The sequence below is a fragment of the Artibeus jamaicensis genome, unplaced genomic scaffold, assembly GCF_021234435.1.
Source record: "Artibeus jamaicensis isolate MK-2021 breed Jamaican fruit bat unplaced genomic scaffold, CSHL_Jam_final contig_497, whole genome shotgun sequence".
NCBI classification, from domain to species: Eukaryota; Metazoa; Chordata; class Mammalia; order Chiroptera; family Phyllostomidae; genus Artibeus; species Artibeus jamaicensis.
The window spans coordinates 9,148,250-9,170,237 of NW_026521863.1; the positions used below are offsets into that span (position 1 = coordinate 9,148,250).

General features: G+C 39.7%; 2 protein-coding genes across 10 annotated transcripts in view; one reads left to right on the top strand and one right to left on the bottom strand.

The window, feature by feature from the left end:
• The window catches only part of IPCEF1 (interaction protein for cytohesin exchange factors 1), a 154,849-nt gene that overhangs the window by 83,382 nt on the left and 49,479 nt on the right, over positions 1 to 21,988 (top strand). For 5 of the 9 annotated variants that reach the window (XM_053668683.1, XM_037157623.2, XM_053668684.1 and 2 more), the window contains 2 exons: positions 2,219 to 2,258; positions 2,868 to 3,037. In XM_053668683.1, the coding sequence (XP_053524658.1) occupies positions 2,219 to 2,258; positions 2,868 to 3,037 (210 nt within the window). Of the gene's footprint in view, positions 1 to 14; positions 59 to 2,218; positions 2,259 to 2,867; positions 3,038 to 21,988 lie in introns of those variants that run through there. The other 4 variants (XM_037157620.2, XM_053668685.1, XM_037157624.2 and 1 more) reach the window with 3 other exon arrangements.
• The window catches only part of OPRM1 (opioid receptor mu 1), a 146,492-nt gene continuing 127,400 nt past the window's right edge, over positions 2,897 to 21,988 (bottom strand). Inside the window, exon 4 of the mRNA XM_053668687.1 lies at positions 2,897 to 2,935. Within this exon, the coding sequence (XP_053524662.1) occupies positions 2,897 to 2,935 (39 nt within the window). The remainder of the gene's footprint in view (positions 2,936 to 21,988) is intronic.

Consider the following 21,988-nt stretch of genomic DNA (forward strand, 5'->3'; position numbering starts at 1 on the left):
TCTTTTAAAACGTCTGAATAAAATCTTTTCTTGACGGTGGATGATCACCCTGTTTGAGGTACTTTCCTTCTGCTTTGAACTTCTACTTCTTAGCCACCCGTAGGCACAAGAATGTAGCATAGACCAAGGACTGGTGTGGGGCAAAATTGAGACAGACTCCAATTTGATTTGGGGCTTTCAGTAAAACCAGCCATAAGGACTTGATAAGGGACGGGCAAAGGAGGTTCACAGTGGCCCTCTCCTAACTCTCTCTCTCTCTCTCTCATCCCTTTCAAAGCTGCACTTATTCCATGAACTTCAGCTCTATTTGTGATGTGATTTCTTTTTGTCAATCTGGAGCCAGGACCCCTGAGGAATGCCTCTGTACAACTAACTCCTTTTTCTCCCTATTGCTCTGGGCTTTAGTCTGGCTTGCGAATTCCCTGGAGTTTTCTGGACCTCAGTTTTCTCAAGTCATTCCCGCTATCTAAATTTACTTACTTTCTTCCTTGCCTTTAGTCCTGGCTCTCAGATAAGTTTTAGCTATCCAGGTAACGTACGTATTCGGGCTAAAATATTTTAATAGGTACTACTGGCTTTACTGATCTCAGATAACTGCATTAAAAAAAAAAACAAAACGCCCAGGAGACTGTTTGAGAGAATAGTGGGGATTTTAGACCAAGATGCAGGTCAGTGTGGGAGGCGTTTTGGGCGGTGGAGCTGAGCCTAGGACCTTGCTGTGGTTGCATGCCTGAATGTCAGTCACAGGTCACAACAGTGACACGTCTGTTCCTGCCTGAAATGTCGGACAGCCACTGCCTGAGCAATGTCCTTCATTCACGAAGATGACTAGTTCCTTCGGGGATCCAATTTTATTCTAACACTTGTAAATAAAAGTCAGCTTGGGATTTCCCAGGAAACATAAGTTAGGCACTTTAACTTTGGTACTGTTGCTGAAAGAAATTATTATGAAATTTGTTTATTAGATATAAAGTATGTGTTTATATCTATAATAATGTTATCCTATGTGTGATTATACCAACTAATGTTTTTTAGTTTTTAGATTATTTTCACAGACAGTCTTGTTAAATTTATGAGACCCATACACAATAGCTATTGGATCCATAGTTAGACATGTAGAATAGCAGCCAGGTGCATCTGGAATAACAAAAAATGTTATGGTAAGTATGCCTATGAACTTTTACAACTGCTCTCCAATTGTTCAGAGTTTTTTCAGATTCCCTACTTGTTAGCCTAAAAATCTGTCATTGAAACCTGAGCAAATTCAGCTTAGATGTTGTGGAGGAAAAAAGGGAACTTCTTTAACCTAAAATGTCTCTCCTTCCTTCCACACACCTACACACCCACCCACCCACAAAGAGGGCCATTCAAAAGCATTTGTTTTTGCTCATAGTCTGACTTTACATGAGTTTTTAAAATGTATAATGAAATGTGTATTTTCATTTATGTATATTTCAAATATTTTGTCTTATGTCTGATTTGAATATTTGAAGAGCTGTTATAAAATAGTTCAATTTATCTTTTATGAAATGTGAGAAATATCCACAGATACTTAAGATAGAATAATCAATTCAAATTTACATAACAATTTCTTAGTAAGGAGGCTTGATGGCTACTGAGATCCCTTCCAACGAGACTGGAATTTCTTTTTCTGGGATATTTAACTTATGTGGTTTAAGCGTAACCCTATGTGGTAACAGGACCATGAACTTCCCAGTTGGACATGAACCTGAAATAAAGTGAGATTTCAATGATTATCTTCCAGGTTTATTTAAATAATCATCATTTAGACACTGCAAGAAAAGAAGCAGGATATATGTATATATACACACATATAATATATTTATAATGTAATATATATTTTTTACATTCTATATATTTCTTCCGAAAAGATAAAGGAAATGTTTAATTTCTTTAAAGTACTTCAGTGAAGAGCGTCCTAACTGAAGTGGTGGTGAGAAGGCTGCTGGTGGGTGGAAACAGGAAACATCAGTGATAAATGCTGTTACCTTTTTTTTTTTCCAGTTTCAGCTCAGTGTCTATTGATTCTAATTAGCACATTTTGTGCCTCAGCTATGGCTCCCCTCAGCTCTGCCTGGAGAGTTTTTTTTAGCTTCATCCTGCTCATAAACACCGCCACCTCCTCCCTCCCGCTCTCTTTACAAATGTTACAACACAATCCGAAATTTCCTCTTTTCTTTCCTTCCTGCATTTTCAGCAGGTTCCCTTGCGGCAGAAGCCGAGAAAGAAAACTCAAGGTAATTAGATCTCTTTTGTTTGTTTATCCCCTTTTTGTGTGTGAGTGCGTTTTTTCTCTTGGATGCCTTCTTTTGGGATCAGCTTTTCTTCTTACTGCTAATATCAGGAGGTGGATGGCAGATTAATGCGGGTTATGTTTTGATTGATTTTAAGAAATGGTGGCATGCTATTCACTTGGATTAATCCACTATGGTATGTCCGGAGAGCTCAGGAAGCCTGCCACTGACTGGGAAAGTGGCTGTGTTTTCCGTGGGCATCAACCCTTCGTCTCTTGCATAAGTGCTGCTATCACTGCTGACAGGAGCTTTGCTAGTGCAGTGAAGTGCCTGATAGCCTGAGGATTTTAATTTTTCAACTTATTCTGGTTGCATATTCTTAGACTTGCATGTTAGTCTCACTGTTTCTTTGGTCATGTCTTGTACCTTCTAAGCACCAAGTAAATGTTTACAAATAAAATAGATAAACTGCCCACCCCCTTTTTTGCATTTACTTTACATAAATTTTGGTATAAAGTCCAACTCCCAGGAGGTAAAAAAAATAAAGTTACCTTTCACTCTGTCACATACATCGGGGTGATATGTGACCACCTTTTCATGCCATTGTTGCAGGCGTTTTCACGATGAGTCGGAGGAGGATATCATGTAAAGACCTGGGGCACGCCGACTGCCAAGGGTGGCTATATAAGAAAAAGGAAAAAGGAACTTTCCTAGGCAACAAATGGAAAAAGTTCTGGGTGGTACTGAAGGCATCGTCGCTATACTGGTACAGCAATCAATTGGTGAGTCTACTCTCTCCCCCCGGATCCCAGCCTGGTAAACAGAGGGTGGATTAAAGATCCTTGCTGAGCAGACGATCCCTATGGGAAACTTAATTTTTATTTCTGGGACTTGGAACAGAGCAAATAAACAAGTTCTAGAAACGATTTCTGGTCCAATACATATGTAGGTCACTCTGCTTGACTGACTAATGTACGGTTGGAGAAGGGCATCCACACACATGTCCTTACTAAAGGAGGTGTTTGGTGTCTCTTACTGTTATCACTGCGGGAAAGAGTCTAATCATCTCTGGATTTCCGTGGACAGCACTGGGTACAGGAAATTTATAGTGTTAAGGTCTCTATGAAAAAGGGGACTCAGCGCTGAGGGGTGTCAGTTGATTCAGCCCACAGGAGCTATTTTCATTTCTCTTCCTTTACTGTCTTTTCCTTTGACCTTGTTTATCAGATGGGTTGGTTCTGGAACTGCTAAACTGAGAGCCAGGGTTGTGTTGCTGACAGTTGTGTCTTGCTCCTTGGCATATTCAGTGATGGCATGAAACTACTGATTCTCGGACACACTCGACAAGACCATTTTCTGATCTGTCGTCTAGAGGCTGTACACTTTTGTGCTCTGCTTCACAGACTTAGTTTGCTGAGAAAGGGCTACGAAGAAAGATACTGGTGGAAGCTGTGCTGATCTTTTCCTGGCTGGAGACATTTGGAAAACAAGGATATTGTTGAATATGGAATGAGGAGAGACTTTTCCCGTAAAAATGAGTAGCCAATTGCTGATCTCAGCATAGCTTGAGTTTGTTTGTGGGGTAAAGTGAAGATTGGCAATGGATATTCTTTGATCAATTAAGGGGAGGTTAGGAATTACTGAATAAGCCAGGAAAATTCTTTTTATGTGGCACTATCCTTCCAAAGTAACTTGTGTGTGCCCATAGCTCAAGCAATTAGAGTATTACAATCAAGTATTAGAGCATACAATTTTATAAGTGTAAAGTAAGTGCTGTGTATATAGTTTGTAGGCAGAAGTTTTTAGTTGATAAATTTGCATTCACGGGTACTAGTTCACTGACACCCTTCCTGTAAAGACCTGCTAAACTGGACCCAAGTCTAGTGCCCTGGAATTAGCATTCTTCTCCCCCACCCCCCGCTACCGCCTCCCTCTGCACCCCTTCCCCACTTCTGTCCCCAAGCTTATCACTTTGGCTTCACCCCACGCAAAACATGCTGCAAAATTTTTATCATGTTCTATAAAAATATGTTTCCTCAAGCCCTTTGTGAGTTTTAACAGCTTTATCAAACATTTGGGAGGTTCGCGAGAAAGAATCACCTCAAAGAACATGCAGTCTTCCACCCTCTCCTTTTTCTCTCTTTCCTTCTGCCCTCCTGGACACTTGCCTCGTCTTGTTTAGCCTGGAATGGTTGTACCCAAGTTAAGGCAGCATGATCCTGGGTTCTCCCCTTTTAGGTGAAGAGATTTTTCCTAAACAAATAACAGCTTCCTTCTTAAGAATTAAGATTAGTATGCCTCTTGTTTCATCCTCTTGTTTTGTATTAATTTAGGGCTCTTGCTTTGGGTAGTTGTGGCAACTGAGAGTCTGTCTCTTTGATAAAATGAGAGGACTTACCCAATTTACCTTTTAATACCTCCCCAGGAGTTTCCAGAGGCTGTTGGCATTTGTTTTCTCATTCCATCAGATCATTCAGCTGATACGTTCTGGGTGCTGTCCTTGTCTTCACAGAATTTAAAAGAGGCCCCCTCTGAACAGCACATAGTTACGGATTTGGTTTATTTGGCTTCGTCAGCTCATTTGGCTTAAGCTTCTCTTAGATGAGCAGTGAATTACTGTTTGGGGCGATAGGGATCTCATGCTTCCGCAGGGAGCAGCAGTGTTGACTGAGATTAGGTTAGAAAAGGAAAAGTAGACCCGCTCAAGCACCCCAACCTCAGCTGCAAATGCATAGAGCAATATTCAGGCAGCAGATCATGTACTTGAATAGAGCTAGTTTAGCAACATGGAATGGAGAATAAGTCTGCTGTTACTTGGCCATCTGACTAGTGGTGGGTACAGAAGGACCCTCCAGCTTCTTAATTCTGGGACTGTGTTATGGAAGAGTATGCTGAGCCCAGGACTGTTGCCATACACCGGCCTGACTACATATGGGGAACTGGATAAATGACATGATTAGATTACCTTGTTTAACGCCTTCAGTAGGGTTCTGAGAGAGCAACTCTAGAAATGAAATCTAGGGCAATTCTCATGAGGATATACAATTGATCTCATGGGACCCCTTTGCTTGTCTCGGTTGCTCCCTGACAGTACCCGGAGAGACCAGCTCTTCCTCTCCTCTCTTAGCCATTTTATGTTGTTACTGCTGCTACCCACTAATTGACTTGAGGTGTACCTTCTTCTTTCATGATGCTTTGCTGCTTCAAACAGTGCTACCCATACTTCCTTGAAAAAGGTCAAGTCCAGACACTTACCCGCCTTTTTTCACACCTCATGTTATGTGCTTAGAATGTGGTACAGCACTCAAGAAGTCATGCCAAGTCTTACAAAATCAGGTTGAAGTTTACCAGCCATAAACATTCACATGCTTTAAAATCATGGGTTTGAAATCCACACAACTGTTTTTCTTTTCCCCTAGGATAAAGTACATGTTCATCTCCCCACTTGTGAGAATTCCCTGACCTGTATTTCTCTTACTTCCCCAGCCTTCCCACCCAAGCTTCAACTATAGAACTTCATTTAACTCCTTGTTAACATCGTAAAGGCTGGCTGTCTCTGTCAGACATGGCATGTACTGTTTCTCTGCTCAGAAAATTCTGTCTTTCTCCTATCCAATCCCATCAAGCTTCCTCCTCCTCTAAGTCAAATCTGAGTTCAAAGAGCTCTTCTTCCAGGTGCTCTGACTTTATATCCTGTGACCTAAATTAGATTGCCTCTCTCTGCTTCCATGGGATTTTGTAATTTGTGATATTATACTCATCTTCCTCACTTGTACATGTTTATTAGACTTTCTCTTTTCCATATTTGATGGTAATCCCTGTAGGACGGGATCACAATTAATGTTTAACACCTTGAACAGCGTCTGACACTTACTGGGCACTCAGTGAATATTTGTTGGTTTCATAAATAAATGAGATTTGGGAATCACCAGCATTTATATTACCCATGGGAATTTTGAGTCATAGAACAGTGAATAAGGACTGCTTTTGATGCGAACTAATTTTCCAGTGAAGAGATTTCCACTTCTATTCTTAAAAAGAGATACAAGAAAGGGTGTAATTTGAGATTTGTTAGAAGGGCTCCACAGTCTCAGATAGGTCCCACACAACTACTCCTATTTTGTGAACATCTTCTAGGGAGCTACTTTATTAGATTTTTTTCTAACCATGGCTTCTGGCTGAAAGTAAGGGTCTATTGACCACCAACCGAAGGTAGAAATGTTGAAAGACCAATGGAAAGTTTCCCAGGGAAATCCCATTGACTCTAGCTTTTCACCTGGATACCAGAGATAGCTGGAGACCCAAGTTTGGGATCCATATCTTCTCTCTGGCGCAGGAGAAGAAAAGTTCTAAATTTCTGTTTTCAATAAGGCATGCCACTGTGAAATAGTGGCAAGATAAGTTCTTAAGATTGTAATTAGTCACCAAAAGTAGCTCATATTTTTAAATTTTCAGGTTTCCCACTTTTGCTGTAACTTGTTTTTCTTTTCTAAGAATTCCTAATTCAAATTTTGCTTAGTTCCTTGGGAAATATATTGTGGATTTTATTTATATCTAAGACAGAGCATAAAGTAAGTGTGTATTATGTAACCCAGTTAAAATTAGTGAGGCTCTTACATGTTTCTATTCGGAGAGCACGCACTCATCTCGCTGGTAGGTTTTCTCACATTCATTACCGCGGCGCATATGTGGACTGTCATTCCGAGAACATACGCATCATGCTGGTACGCAACTCGGAGGCTCTGCCGAAACAATGTGGGCTTCAGTTACAGAGCCCAGTTAAAAAATGTCTTTCTAAGAGAGCCCACCCTGTGAAGTTTATCATCTATCCATTTATTCACCCACCCACCACCTGCCACCTACATATTCTTCTGCCAGTATTGGTTGAAGATTAAAAATAATTTGGACTAGCTATTGTAAATAGTATTATAGGATCAAAAATAAGAGACAACATTTCTTCTCTCTATTAAGAGCTTTTAGACTGGTGGAGCAGGAAAAATCTATGTAAATGACATTATCAAAGAAAAACTCATGGAAAAAAATGGCTCTGAGTTTAAGTAATACGGAGGAATTCTGTAAGTTCTGGGAAAAAGAGAAATATTTCAGGTGGAATGGGAGGGAGTTCTGCCACAGTGGTTTTTATCCCTGGAATGTTCTCTACCTAGGAAGGTGGGTTATTATTCCCTTTGTCGTTTCCGAAGATGCATGATTTCCTAGGTGAAAAGGCCAGCCTTCTTTACTAGATAACCCTAATTTTTACCAATCCGAAAACATTGTTTTTCTGAGTTTTAAAGTGACTATAGAAACGCTTCAGAAAGCATTCTCTTAAAACCAGCCTTGGGAGGCCTTTTTGGGGGGTGAGGGGTAGAGATTAAGAGGGCGGGTGTTCCAGTCTGGGGGAGAAAGTGAAAAAGGAATGAAACTGTCGAACCATGCCAACTCCCTGTGCGAGGCACTATATCGAATTCTCATAATGACTGAACATGCTAGATTTTGTTCCTGTTTTTAAAGGGAGTTTACTAAAGGAGTTTGTTCAAGTCACATAAGTAGCAAATGGCACAGCCAGACTCTTTCCCAGGGCTGCCCATTTAGCGGTGCGTGGGGCCAGTAAATGGGGCCTCAGATGCACCACCGCGCGGGAATGTGGATTTGATCCAGAGTGGAGTAGGGAGCCATGGCGTATCCTCCAGTAAGATGATCTAATGAAACCGGCACGTGAAAACACGAACGCAGCAGTGATTAATGGGATGCCGTTGAGAATGATGGAGCTCTCCCAAGGCCCCTTGGGAGGGCCCTCAGACATTGAGCCACGAACTCCTGGACTATAGAGTGGAAACGGAAAATTTGGGGCATACTACACGAAAGGAAAGCCAAGGTATGTTGAGAGCTGGGATATAGGACACAAACCATTTAAAGCTAAAATAAGACTGATCCCATGTTTTGGAGCCTGGAAAAATGACATGAAAACCGAGGGAAAGGATTTACGGCTAAAAATATGGAATTTCATTTAAACTCATTATCCTTTGCTTTTTTTAGTTTATTCTAGTTGCGTATAAAATTACTAGAAACTTGTGTTGTTTGAGGAAACCATTAATTGATGCCGTACAAGCAAGTCCGGGAACCCTGGGCTTTCTGTAGAAAGGGTGAGTCATCTAACTGTTCATTTCATAAAGACTCTTGTAGTTTAGTACCTGGTTTAATACATATTGTGAAGGTTAGCACCTGGTTTAATACGTACTGTGGAGGTTAGTCCCTGGTCTAATACATACTGTGGGGACTTGTCAGTTTTCTGTGACTCTCCTCTGCCTGCCCAAATGTGATCTTTCTCTCTCACTGTCTCTGAATGCTTCCACGAATCTGTGGGTTTAAGTAGCTGTGCCTCAGTCCTGTGCTTCCCGGGCATTTCAGAGGATCATAGATTTGGCAGGGACTTTTTTGGGGGGAATCAGTTTTATAAGAATCTCTATAGCAAAGATCTGATCCGTGTTTAGATGAGGCAGAATTCACCTTTGTAGAAAGTGATGTGTGAAAGCCAGAATTTCTCTTTTTATGAGATGAGTGTTCTGAAAGTCTCAGTAAAAGGAAAATAAGGAGTGGGTTAATTCTCCTTTGGGAAGAGGTATTTGTCTTCTGTACTTTTCATGAGTGATCCCCTATTAGCGTAGATTTTTGAGAAGTGAGTGAGGTTACCATCAGTAAGAAAACAATTTCTGTAGGAATTTATGAGAGCTCATTAAATTCTTTTATTTTCTTTAACCCACCACACTGTAAATACGTGAGGCAATATTCTTTACTTCTCTGGTTTCACCTGAGTCCCTAAAGTGTAGAACTGGTAGACACAGCATGGGCACCAATCTTTTCTGAGATAATTACTTATTATATCACTTAGCAATTAGTAATATGAGTAAATTAGTTAAAATATTATTGAGTACCTGACATATTCCCAGATAGCTACTAAAGTGAGATGCTTTATGAATTATGGGCTTTTAATTTATTTGAACTCCATATTTGTTTAATTTTTTAAAAAAAATTTTCAATTACATGTTTACTTGTTATATTAACTATTCTAGTTATATTAACTATAACTATTAACTTGTTATATTACATCTTCACTATTATGTTAACTTTAGGTGCACACAGAATGGTTAGACATAACTCACGAAGCCTCACCCCAGAAGTCTGGCACCCAGCAGACACCACATATAGTTGTTACACAGTGTTACTGATTATATTCCCTGAGCTGTACTTGGCATTCCAGTGACCCTTTGTAGCTGCCAACTTGTACTTCTTAATTCCTTCATGTTTTTCACCCAGCCCCCAAATCCCTCTCCAATTTGGCAACCATCCGTTTGTTCTGTGAGTTTGTTTCTATCTTGTTTATTTTTTTATTTTTTAGATTCCACATAAAAGTGAAATCATATGGCATTTTTCTTTCTCTGTCTTATTTCACTTAGCACAATACCCTGTAGGTACACCCATATTGTTGCAAAAGGTAAGCTTTCACTCTACGGCCAAGTAATATTACCTTGTATGTACCATTTCTTTACCCATTTGTCTTTTGATTGTAGCATTTAATTCTTTATATTTAAAATGATTATTTGTCGGTATGTGGTTATTGCCATTTCATGAGTTGTTTTCCAGTTGTTTTGTATGTCTTCTCCCTTTCTTCCTTATTTTCTAACTTCTCTTGTATATTAATGACTTTCTGTGGTGTTGTGTTTGGATTCCTTTGTCTTCATTTCTTACAGAATCTCATGTAGAGTTTTGATTTGTGGCCACCATGTCCTATTTGTGTACCAAGCTATGTTTATAGCATCTGCTTCAAGTTGATGGTCACTTAGGTTTAAATACATTCTAAAATCACTACCATTTTTACTCACTCTCTCCATGTAAATGTTTTTGTCATTATTTTTTACTTCTTTGGCATGTGTTTGTATATATTCCTTCATTTATTATTGTAGTTTTACATGATCTTTTAAATTTTACCTTTTAACCTTTGTACTAATTATGGTTGATTCACTGTTTTTACTATGTGTGTCTTTGCCTTTATCAGTGACAATTTTTTCTTTGCTATATTTTCTTATTCAAACTTTTTATTTTTCTCCTTAAAAAAGTCCCTTTAATATTTTTTGTAATACTGGTTTGGCAGTGATGAATTCCTTCAGTTTTTTTTTCCTTGTCTGAGAACATATTTATCCTTTTACCCAAAAACCAATCTCTCAGTGTATCCCAAACAAAATTCCAAAATTTAAATTTTTTTCAGAGAAGACAATTCTAAGTAATTATGTAAAATTACTGAACTGTTTGCCAACATCTGTCCCTTGAACAGGGGTGTCCAACCTTTTGGTGTCTCTGGACCACACTGGGAGAAGAAGAGTTGTTTTGGACCACATATTAAATACATTGTGACACGCAATCACACAAAAAAATCTCATCATGTTTTAAATAAATTTAATTATGATTTTGTGTTGGGCCGCATTCCCAGCCGTCCTGGGCTGCATGCGGCCTGCCGGCCATGGGTTGGACACCCCTGCAGAGTTGGTATTGGAAATCAGAATAAGAAGACACAACATTGATAGGACTTCCCAGGGCAAAATAGGATGTTTCAGCAGCTGTCAGGGAGTAGGTCACCTCTGGGTCATGACTGATGGACGGAAGGGCTAAACATGATTGTGTAGGTGCCTCGTCACAACTGGACACAGGAGTGAGTGACGACTTTTACAACTTATTACATCCCTCATTATAATTTCAGGTATGTGGAAGAGATCTTTAAAATGGACAGTTGGCTTACTCTGCATATTATCTGTGATGCTATCACTGTGTCGTAATGTTTATTTTCCTTGGTAGGTTCCCAGAATGTGTTTTGAAACTACTGGTTTCCCACCATGGCTTTATGTCAAGTCTATCTGTACTTGGGGAAGGCCGTTTTTAATCACTTCCACTCGCTAAATTCACACAATGTGTGAACAATTGCTTGTGCTGCCAATATTGTTTTCTCTTACATTCTTTCCAAACTTTTCAAAATCTATCGTGAAACATCAGGGCTGTGAAATTCCTCATGTCTTTTGTCTCGTTCTCAGGAGGCAGGGACATGCCCCGGCATCGCCGCTTTGGACAGGATGCCAGAGTTGGTGACGCGGGCTCGGCCCCCTCGCAGGCGGGGACTCCTGGTGCACAGCAGGGCCCCAAGCGCCCGGTCAAGGGGGGTGGCACTGGCCCCCTTCTCTGGTGGGCAGTGCCTAGTGCTTCCCTTGATGTTCCCACAACTTCTGTTTTATCTTTCCTGGTCAAATCCATTTTCTTCCTTCTTGAAAATTTAAATTAATTCTAAAAAAGTTTTAAAATAGTATGCAATGATATGTGTTCATTTAGAACAACTAGAATAGACAATTAAGCAACATAAAAAAAACAGGGCGGCAGACAAAGAAATAAATGAATTAAGATAATTTGTTTTAATGAATCATGATCTCACCATGATGGCGTGATCACTGTAAAATCTTGTTGTATTTCCAAACATTTATTTTATGTTTTCCAGAAATAAAATGATACTGTGCCTAATGTTGTAACTTGATTTTCTCACTGAGCAACACATGATGAACATATTTCCATGTCAGTGAATGCGTAGCCATAACAACACTTCTAAAGGCTATATCACATATGGGTATATTATAGTTTATCAATCCATGAATCTAAAATCAGAAAGATCTTTTATTCTAAAAATTTTTAAAACAGCTCACAACAGATAGAATATACAAGCACACACATACTAATTTAAATATAAAGCAATACACATTTAACTTGTATATAAATATAATATATGTTTGTGAAACTATTAATATGTGTATAAATGTTAATGTGTGTCTGGATATGTTGCTATGTGTGCATATACATATGTGTATGCAGGTGCGTGTGTTTATACCTTAGTCATTCTTGTAAGCTAGCAGGCACAAAGGTGGATTTTGCCAGCATGGTATAAAGGAGAAATATTCCCTGGATTCCAGTTCTGCACTTTCTTACGAAGCTATGTATTCCTGGGTCAGTGATGTAACTGTCTATGCATCCATTTTCTTACAAGTATACTGTGACTAGAAAATTATTTCCACAAAATTCAGAGCGACTATGAGAAGATCGCTTGTTTCTTAAAATAAAAAAATCAAAGGAATATATACAAAGAAAGGCAATTTTGGGTATGTTTCAGATCAAATGTGTTTACATAACATTGCAATTTTTTTTAGGATGCAGAAGAAGCGTGGTAAGGGTTTTCAGACACCAGAATTGTTTCTTTTCACAGTAGTGGCTTATCTTGTGCTTGAAGTTTTTAAAATGTGCCTACTGACCCCCAGTAAAGGATGATTTTAAGGCATAAAACAAGGGAGTGAGCTAGCAGGCCCTGGGGGGCGTTCTTCAGCAGTAGTAGCTGACCTGGAGGAAGAGTTCAGGTAATTCATGACTGAGTGAGGAGGACTGTGTGTACATTTCTCAAGCGATAGCACGAGAAGGGGCCCGTGGGACGAGCTGAACTTTTGGTTAGATTGGAGGATTTTCCTGAAAAGTCGTTATGTGAAGATTTACTGTCCCTCTGGAGCAAGCTCTTTGCAGGGCCAGAGACCCAGCTGCATCTGCAGATAAGCTGGCTGATAAACTCCTCTGCCACGGTGCTGCTGAGTTCAGTCTCCCAGAGAGCGTATTTCAAGAACATTTCAAAAGAGAGCTGTGCAGTGGAAATTTTAAAAAATGACTACTTTTTAAAGGAGTCAGAATTTAGGAGAATGTATTTTAAACAGTGTCTTCAAAAAAGACAGGAGGAAAGGACATGCTCCAGTCTCAGGTGTGTCCCTTCAGAAGCAGGAGGACAACTTCTACGCTGATGCTGTAACCACTCCACGCCTCGGGCATCTGCCTGGTCTGGTAAACAGCTGGGAGTAGGACGGGTGCTCATCAGTAGCTCCTTAGCCGCGGTTTTCATACTTTGAATCTTATGAAACTTACAGCGGCAAATACATTTTCCCCTTTGACTGGAAAATAAACGAATTTTGGAGTAGTAGCTTTGAATTTTTTTGAAAATTTGTTTTAAAAAATTTGTGGTGAAATATACATCATATGAAATTTCCCATGTTAACCATATTTTAAGGGTGCAGTTTGGTGGCATTAAGTAAATTCACATTATTGTGCAAGCAACTCCAGAACACTTCGTCTTACTGAAACTGCACTCAGTAACTTTCCATTTCTCCTTCCCTCCTCCCCCGGCAATTGCTGTTCTACTTTTTGTATTTTGAGTTTGACCACTCCAGGTAGTTTACATAAGTGGAATCTTACAGTATGTGTCTTTTTGTGTCTAGCTTATTTCACTTGGCATAATGTCCTCAGGTTTCATTCATGTTTTAGCCTGTGTTAGAGTTTCCTTTCTTTTTAAGGCTGAATAATATTCCATTGCATGTTTATCCATTCACATCTGTTGGGTTGAGTCAACCATTTGGCTGTTGTGAATAGGGGTGCTGTGAACCTGGGGCATTTCTTTCCTTTCAGCATTTTTTTTTTGTTTTGTATTTAGAAGTGGAATTACTGGATCCTGTGATAATTCTGTTTTTAATTCTTTGACCTGTCGCACTGCTTCCCCCGCTGGCTGCTCCGTTTTACCTTCCCACCAACTGTACACAGGGATTTTGATTTTTCTGCATGCTCACCAGCATGTGCTACTTTTTTTTTGATAGTAGCCATTCTAACAGGTGTGCAATAGTATCTCTTTGTGGTCTTGCTTTGCATTTCCTTAATGGTTATTGACCTTGAGCATCTTTTCATGTATATTTTGGTCACTTGTAGATCGTCCTTCGAGAAATGTCTTTTTCCATTTTTGAATCCAGCTGTTTGTTTTGTTGAGGTTGAATGTTATCATAATAGCACTTATGAAATTCAGTTCAAAGAGACATGAATGTTCCTAAAGTATGGGAAGATTTAATATCCATTGTGTGAATGGCAAGCTTATATGTGATACTAACGCACTGTGATTTTAGGGGAACTAACCTTATTCTTGATTTCTACGTAATTTTTAATATTGAAAGCAAATGTGCCAGATTTTTACTTTTCTTAAATGGGGCTCCTTTATTTACTCTTTTCCACTCCTGTCCTAACCATGGATGGCAGAAGAACTTTATTAAGTAAAAAGAGATGTAATTTGTTTCTTAATAGTGAGATTTAATCAACTTCCTTCTTATTCATTACTATTTATTTCCTTCCTATTTAGTGCTTTCTTCCTTTTTTCAGACCATGCTGTTGAAGAGACCAGCCTGTGTTGGTGAAAATTATCTGTAGGGTTTTCAAGCTCTAAAAAAACAGGTGGGAGATGAAGTCGGACAAGGTCAGACCCTGAATGGCCTGTGTGCTAAGGATTTTACATTACAGGCAATGATCACAAAAGATTCTTTTATACTGTGAGGTTTCTTCTTAATTTTTTTGAAAATGGTATTTCAGAAGAAAGCGACTCTCTTTGTATGTCAGACTACCAGGAAGTTCACAAGTAATGATTTCATTTCAAATAGGACTCTATGGGGAGGGGATGGAAGGATGGAAGAATGAATGGCGAGTTAGGAGAACTGATTCACAAATCATAGAACGGGGTGCCAGTTACTTCTCAGTCACCACTTAAACATGACCTAACGTGCCAGTGAGGTAGTCATGCCTGAGTCATTTTTAGGAGGGAATAATGAAGAGGGCTTACAGTACGGAGCAGCTGGGCTATACATGTTCTTGGAGAAGAAGGGCACTTTGGTTCAGGTTTCCCAGAAGCAGGCCCTGAAAAGAGAATTTGGGTGCCAGTAGTTTATTTGGGAAGTGATACCGGAAATATTTGGGAAGAGAATGAGGAAGTGAAAAGGGGTAGAAAATTAGCTAAGAAGCCTGTACTTAGCAGACAAATTTTGACTGTGGGTAACTACAGCATCAGTCTGCTGTGTGACTGGAAGAGCCTGTGGGACACATGTACCTCCGAGTTTTCCTTCCATGGGGCAGGGGACCCGGGGTGTGTACACACTGAGTCCCATGGTTGCTACTGAGCACTTGTTCTGGAGCAATGACTCTCAGAACAGGTGGAGAAATGGGATGTGGCAGCCAAGGCTGTACCCTGTCCCTAGCACCAAGCGGTGCAGGTGCTGTCCGTGGGAAGTCTGGCCAGTGTGCCCTGGGCGGTCAGGTTGACGGGATGTAGTGGGGCCACCAGCAGCACCTGCTACAGGGACCTGCATCCCTCGGACCCTTTTCTCTCCCCCTAGTTGGAGCCTCAGCATCCTCAGCACCATCATAGTTATCACCGTCAACATTTTTACTCCATTTTTATCATCAATGCCAGAAATCTGTGGATTCTGTGGTAAATTGGGCCTTTCTATTTATTTGTCAAAAACATTGACCAAGTATTTGCTATGTAAAATTTCTGTTTCTAGGCATTTGTGAGAACAAAGTATGAGTATCTTTGGGTCAAAATCACATTCTAGTTGCAGGGTAAGGTTAGGTAAAACCAAATGCAACAATACTTTAACAAAAACATCCCCTAAATGATGTATGAAGATATAGGAAGCTTGCCAGCATCTTTGTTCTCCAAAGGATTTAAACTATTTTTTCCAGTGACTAGTCTGCAGCAAAGAAGACAGGCAAGGTGAGGACACACAGCAGCTACTCAGAGGGCTCAGCTGACAGCAGATGGAGTGAAATGACGCATGACTTCACTTTTGTCTTTCTGGGACATCTCTTCTCTTTTGCTTTCATTCCTTTGTCCAGTTCTTATCAGATAATGAAATAATCCAATCTTAAGTTTTTATACAATTTAAGAGTATTATATACAACGTATCTATATGTTAAACCTCGTTAGCCCCAAGATGCTGGCTGGTTATACCTGCTTTTTCACTGTGTGGATGCTGTGATGATCACTGGGTGATTTGGTGTCAAGTGTCTCAGTGCAAGGCACCTACTGTGTGCATCCATCCATCAATGACTGCAAATTCTCTTTTGCTGTTTTAGCTCCTAGTTGTGACTGAAGAAATTCTTCTCTCACTTTATTTAAAATTTTATTCATTTATTTTAAGAGAGGGGCAGGGAGGGAGAAAGAGAGGAAGAGAAACATCAATGTGTGAGAGAAACATTGATCTGTTGCCTCTTGTTCGTGCTCCTGCTGGGACAGAATCCACAACCCAAGTCTGTGCCCTGACTGGAATCAAACAAGCGACCCCTCATTTTGCTGGACACCGTCCAACCAACTGAACCACATCATTCAGGGCAAAGCAGTTTTTCAAGGTCACGCCTGGAATAATTTAACTGATTTCTGGCTTCAGGTCTGAGTTCTGTCACTTCAGTAATACCACATAACTTTCTCATTTTATAATGCCAATCTAGTTTGGTGTCTGGTTTAGAAACCAATCATTTTGCAAATTCCGGCACTTGGATATGATTGATTTTCCTCTAACGTTGAAGATAGTAGTTCCTCAGTGGACCATACTTAGCTCTCAATAAACGTTGACTATTATTCGATATTAGTTAGGATTATGACCCTTCTTGAAAGGACTGTGGGCATTCTCACCGCCAGATCTGCTTCTGAGACTAGAAGAAGAAACAAAACAATAAGATCATTTTTTCTTGGTTCCTCTGCAGTGCTCATCACAGGCCAGTACTGGGGGGCTCTGCTGTCCGCCTGCTGGTGCGGCAGTGCTGGCAGAATGCAGGTGGCCTTGGCGTGGAATCTTCCTTTTTTCTTTTCTGAAAGGAAGAGGCCTCGCCAGAGCAGAGCAGTGCCATGGACCCTCTTATGTGGAGAGGAAGAGGGAACTTTAGGTTAAATGAAAACTTTTTTTTTGTTGGGAGCAGTAGGCAAAAACTGCTTAAGACAATGTAAATAAAAACAATAACGATGTCACTTCTGAAAGTCCTTAGACCCTGTTCTACCAACTACCCACAGTCAAAATTCTGTGCTCTGTGGTCCCTTGGAGTCATTGTTATTTGCGTGGGGTTATGTTATCAGGCTTACATTCTGTGAGGTTCACTGGTTTCTATTTGTTTTTCAATGTTAGGAATTGCTTCTTTTGTAGCTTGTTTTTGTTTTATTCTTAACATATATCATTTACCCCAGCCCCAAAATCAACACTAGATAACAGATCATAACCCAAGAAGTCTTGCTTTCATTTGTATTCCTCTACCCTCTTTTCTTCTTCCTTTCCTGTTTTATTTTTCCATTGAGCCTTTATGTAGATACAGACAAGTATATCTACTGAGGCATATCCTATTTCTTTTTTCTTACACAAAATTAGCATACTATATCTATTGTACTTTGCCTTAATTTTTCTTTTACCTTGTCCTAGAGATTACTCGGTGTGTATACATGTCATTTTTTACACGTGGATACCACAGTTTATTTAATCGTCCCCTGATGATAGGCATTGGATTCTTTACAGTCTTTTTCTGTTGCAAGTAAGGTTGCAATGCACATGTCAGTACACATCATTACACTTAGGGCAAATCCTACAAGGGGGATTCCTTGTGGGGTCAAAGGGCACATGCATTTTTTCCAGTCACTGCCCAGCTTCCTTCCATCGCATTGGGTTTTGCATTACCACCAGCAGTGTCTGACACCGTTTCATTGTAGGGCTGGAACTTTCGCAGTTGATCTGACACTTTCTTTTCTTCCATCTCAGTTTACTTTAGGTGTGTATTTCAGAGACTCTAACTCAGATTTCTCCAGTGGTGATGAGTCTGTGTGTACCGTTAGAATTTAGTGACAGCTGTTCTAAGGTGACAGGAGGATGGGCAGTTTTGCTCAGCGTTTAGATTTGACCTGAACCGAGCAGACCACGGATCTATTTAGAGAAATGGAGTCTGCAGCTTCTCCTGATTCCAATAGTCACTGGGTTGCCTCACTTATGTTTTATTTAAAGTAATTCCAAAAACGTCAAATTCATATTTATACATAAACACAAAAGCATATTACAGAAAATCTATATTCTGTTTTTAAAACCAGTTTCCCCTCAAATTGAAGATTTCATGTAAAGACCTGTCATTTGTTTAATCACAGGTTTCGAAGGGAAATGTTACAGTGAAAACCCTTATAGACTGTAAGGTGCCTCTTGATTTCAGAGTTGTTAAAGTATAAAAAATGGGGTTTCTTTGAATCAAAGAAATATGGTTTCATGAAGAATAGAGAGATAATTATACCTTTTATTTTAAACCATGGGCTGCATAATAATTCAGTATAATTCTATTATACTTCGTTTGTTGCTGGTTTGGTTTTTTCGGACTTAGCCTTTTCTCTGACATACACAACACTCTTATTTTTATAGGCCTGCCCTTCTACATTTCTGACTTGTGTAGATACTTAAACTCATTTTGTCTGTTTTGCAAGGTATTTGTAGCGTGAAAAGCCAGACTTTGTTGATGTCAAAGAACACTCATTTTGCTATTCAAATACTAAAATTTGATTACTCATTTTAATCAATTAAAAAAATAGGCCCAAAGTATGGCAAACTCCATACAAAATACTTTGGCCACCAAAATGCCTATCGCCTGCATTTAAAGCCATTGTTGGGCTTAAACCATAGACTGTAAGATGTATTAAACCAACTTGGCGTCTAATGTTTGAATGAATCGCATCTAGTTGTAAGCAGGACCACCAGAGATCTCCTATTTTATCTTCTTTCAGGTCTTACTAGTACCCAAAGAGGAGGGATTTCACCCAGAGCTTTTTACTCCTTCAAATTTCCTGCATCTCATGTTTGAAAAACAACTTTATTGAAATGTATTTTTATATCATAAAATTCACCTTATTTAAATTTATAATTCAATATTTTTTGCTAAATTTACTGAGTGATGATACCATTGTAATGAATCACTTTTAGATTATTTTCATTATATCAATAAAGTCCTCCATGCCCATTTAGAGTTCATCTCCACCCCAACCCCAGCTCCCGGCAGCCCCCATTCCTTTTGTCTCCATAGACTTGACCTTTCTCTACATTTCACATAAATGAATGATAGGGTTCTCGTATCTGACTTTCACTTAGCATAATGTTGTCAAGGTTCATTCATGTTTTTAAGATATGTTTTTTATCGATTTGAGAGAGAAAGAGAAATAGCCATGTGAGAAAGAAACATTGATCAGTGTTTTTCCCTGTACCTGCCCTGACCAGGGATTGAATTTGCAACTAGGATTTGACCTGAACTTGACCGAGAATCAAACCTGCAATCTTTTGGTGTGTGGGGCGACACTCTAATCAACTGAGCCACTCGGCCAGGGCAACAAGGGGGGAAAATTTTAAAGAAGGTCATACCTAGGTTGATTGCTGGAGATGTATCTAGGGGAATGAGGGAGGAAGTTGCATTATAAGCCTAGGAGCAGAAGGCACCCCATTTACCTGATCAACTTTACTATTTTCCATAACAGTTATTGCCTATAACTGTGTGGTTTATATGCTTATATGTTGAATTATTATCTTTTCTCCATGAGAGTAAGGATCTCTCTCTCTGTTTTGTTCACTAATCTATTCCAAACATCTCACACAGTGCCTGACACAAAGAAGCTACTCAGATATACATGTTGAATACATGCCTGTGTAACCCTAACAGTTTTGATAAAAACATGCATTTCATGCTGCCTAATGACAGTAAGTACTGGTAAGACTCCACTGGGACAAACACAATCAGTGTTGTCCGGAAAAGTGGGTGAACTAGTTGATGAGGAGGAGTACCTTTAATATTGTAAAACGTCATACCACAAAGTGACAAGCCTGTCTCACTTCAGAGTTAAGACTAGACTTGGTAAGACAAGTTTCCTCAATGGCCAAAGGGTGGTTTGATACCTCTGGTAAGAAAGCAAAAATTTTTTTTATTATACATTTAGGATACAGAGGGATGTTTGCAGGTACCAATGTAGAACTTTCAAGTAATGTCTCAGAAAGTTAAGAATTCTTGAAGAGGAAGGATATCATTTGAGAACACTATTTTGGTTAATGTAACAAGGAATAAGGGATTTGAGAGGAGGAGGGGGAGGGGAAGAAGGAGGAAGAGGAGAAAACTGTCATTGCTTTAGGATTTACCTCTTGCGATTATCATTTTCAAGGCATTGTTTTTGCAAGTCAGATAAGCAAGGACATTTTTTGACACAGTTATCTTGATTTTGAGCATGTCTTGAATGTCTTCTAAGCAGTGGAACGTGCCTTTGCTCATAAAGAAATGCTTTACTGGGGAAACACAAAGGCATCTTTCACTGAGATTTATTTAGGGTCTCAGGTGAAGGAATCTTAGCCATTCAGTAATGCAGAAAATCAATCCATCCAAATGAAGATTTACAATTATTTATTATAAATAAATAACAAATATTAGTAAAGGCATATGTTTATTTCATTTTTTGTTGATTGATTTTTTTGTATTGCTGTTGCTCGAGATGGGCTTTTTGAATTGAAAATAAATTGTCTATAAACAAATAATGCAATCAATTGGATCTCAATTCTAATTCAGCTGAATGGAAGTATTTTCAGTATTTTAGTTTCTTTGTTTATTTTGGCTGAGTAAGGAACAGGGACATTGGAGAAAATGAAATTGCATAATTAAGTAGGACTTGGTAAGAAGGGCCTTTTATACTCTGCTAAGGCATGTAGACTTCATCTAAGGGCAATTGGGAACCATGCGGGATTTTAATGAAAAAAGTGACGTGAAGAACGTTCATGAAGCTTTGCTACTGCTGTGCTGTTGCCATGATAACGGGAGGGAAGGACAGAACTAGGGAGAGGGAGAACGGTATAGGAGACTTCTCAGTAATTCTGGCGAGGTTAATGGTGAGCTGAAGGAAGTGGTGGGGAATAGGTGTATCGAAGGGCAGGGACAGAGGCGCCGGTGATGCAACTCTCACGGTGCTGAGAAGGAGATGGAAGAGGCAAAGACGTCTCTCGTATCTTTTGACAACTCTAGGGAAATAGTGTCATTGATTGAAATGGAGAACACAGGAGAAAGAGGAACAGGCATTGTATGGAGTAAGATGATGAGGTTGGTTCTGGGCTTGTCATTCTTAGGGAATATCTCAGTCAGCCCGGGCTGCTGTAACAAAATATCAAGCAGCATTTATTCCCTACTGTTCTGGAGGCAGGCAAGTCCAAGGTCAAAGTGCTGGCAGATTTTGGGCCTGGTGAGGGCTCTCTTTCTGGTTTGCAAACAATTGCCTTTCTCTGTATCTTCACATGGAGGTAAGAGAAGAACTGTGTGTTCCTCTTATAAAGGCATTAATCTTACCCCAACTTCTGTGACTCAGTGGGTTGGGCATCATCCTGTAAACCAGAAAAGTTGCTGGTTTGATTCCTGGTCAGGGCACATGCCTGCATTGTGGGACAGGTCCCTGGTTGGAGGCATGCAAGAGGCAACTGATGGATGTTTCTCTCTCACATCAATGTTTCCCTCTTTCTCCCTTCCCCTTTCTCTGAAATGAATAAATAAATGAATAAAATCTTAAAAAAGAGCACTAATCTCATCATGGGACTCTACCCTCATGACCTCATCTTAACCTAATTACTTCCCAAAAGCTACAGGGTTTTAAATACCATCACACTAGGCATTAGGTATTCAACATATGAATTTTGAAGGACACATTCAGTTCATAGTGGGGAGCCCATGGAATACCCATGTGGCTCAGCACACGAGGCAGCTGGATTCCTAAGACAGGATCTCTGGGTTGAACCCCAGTTTGAAGTACAGCTTTTGGATGTGTGTACACA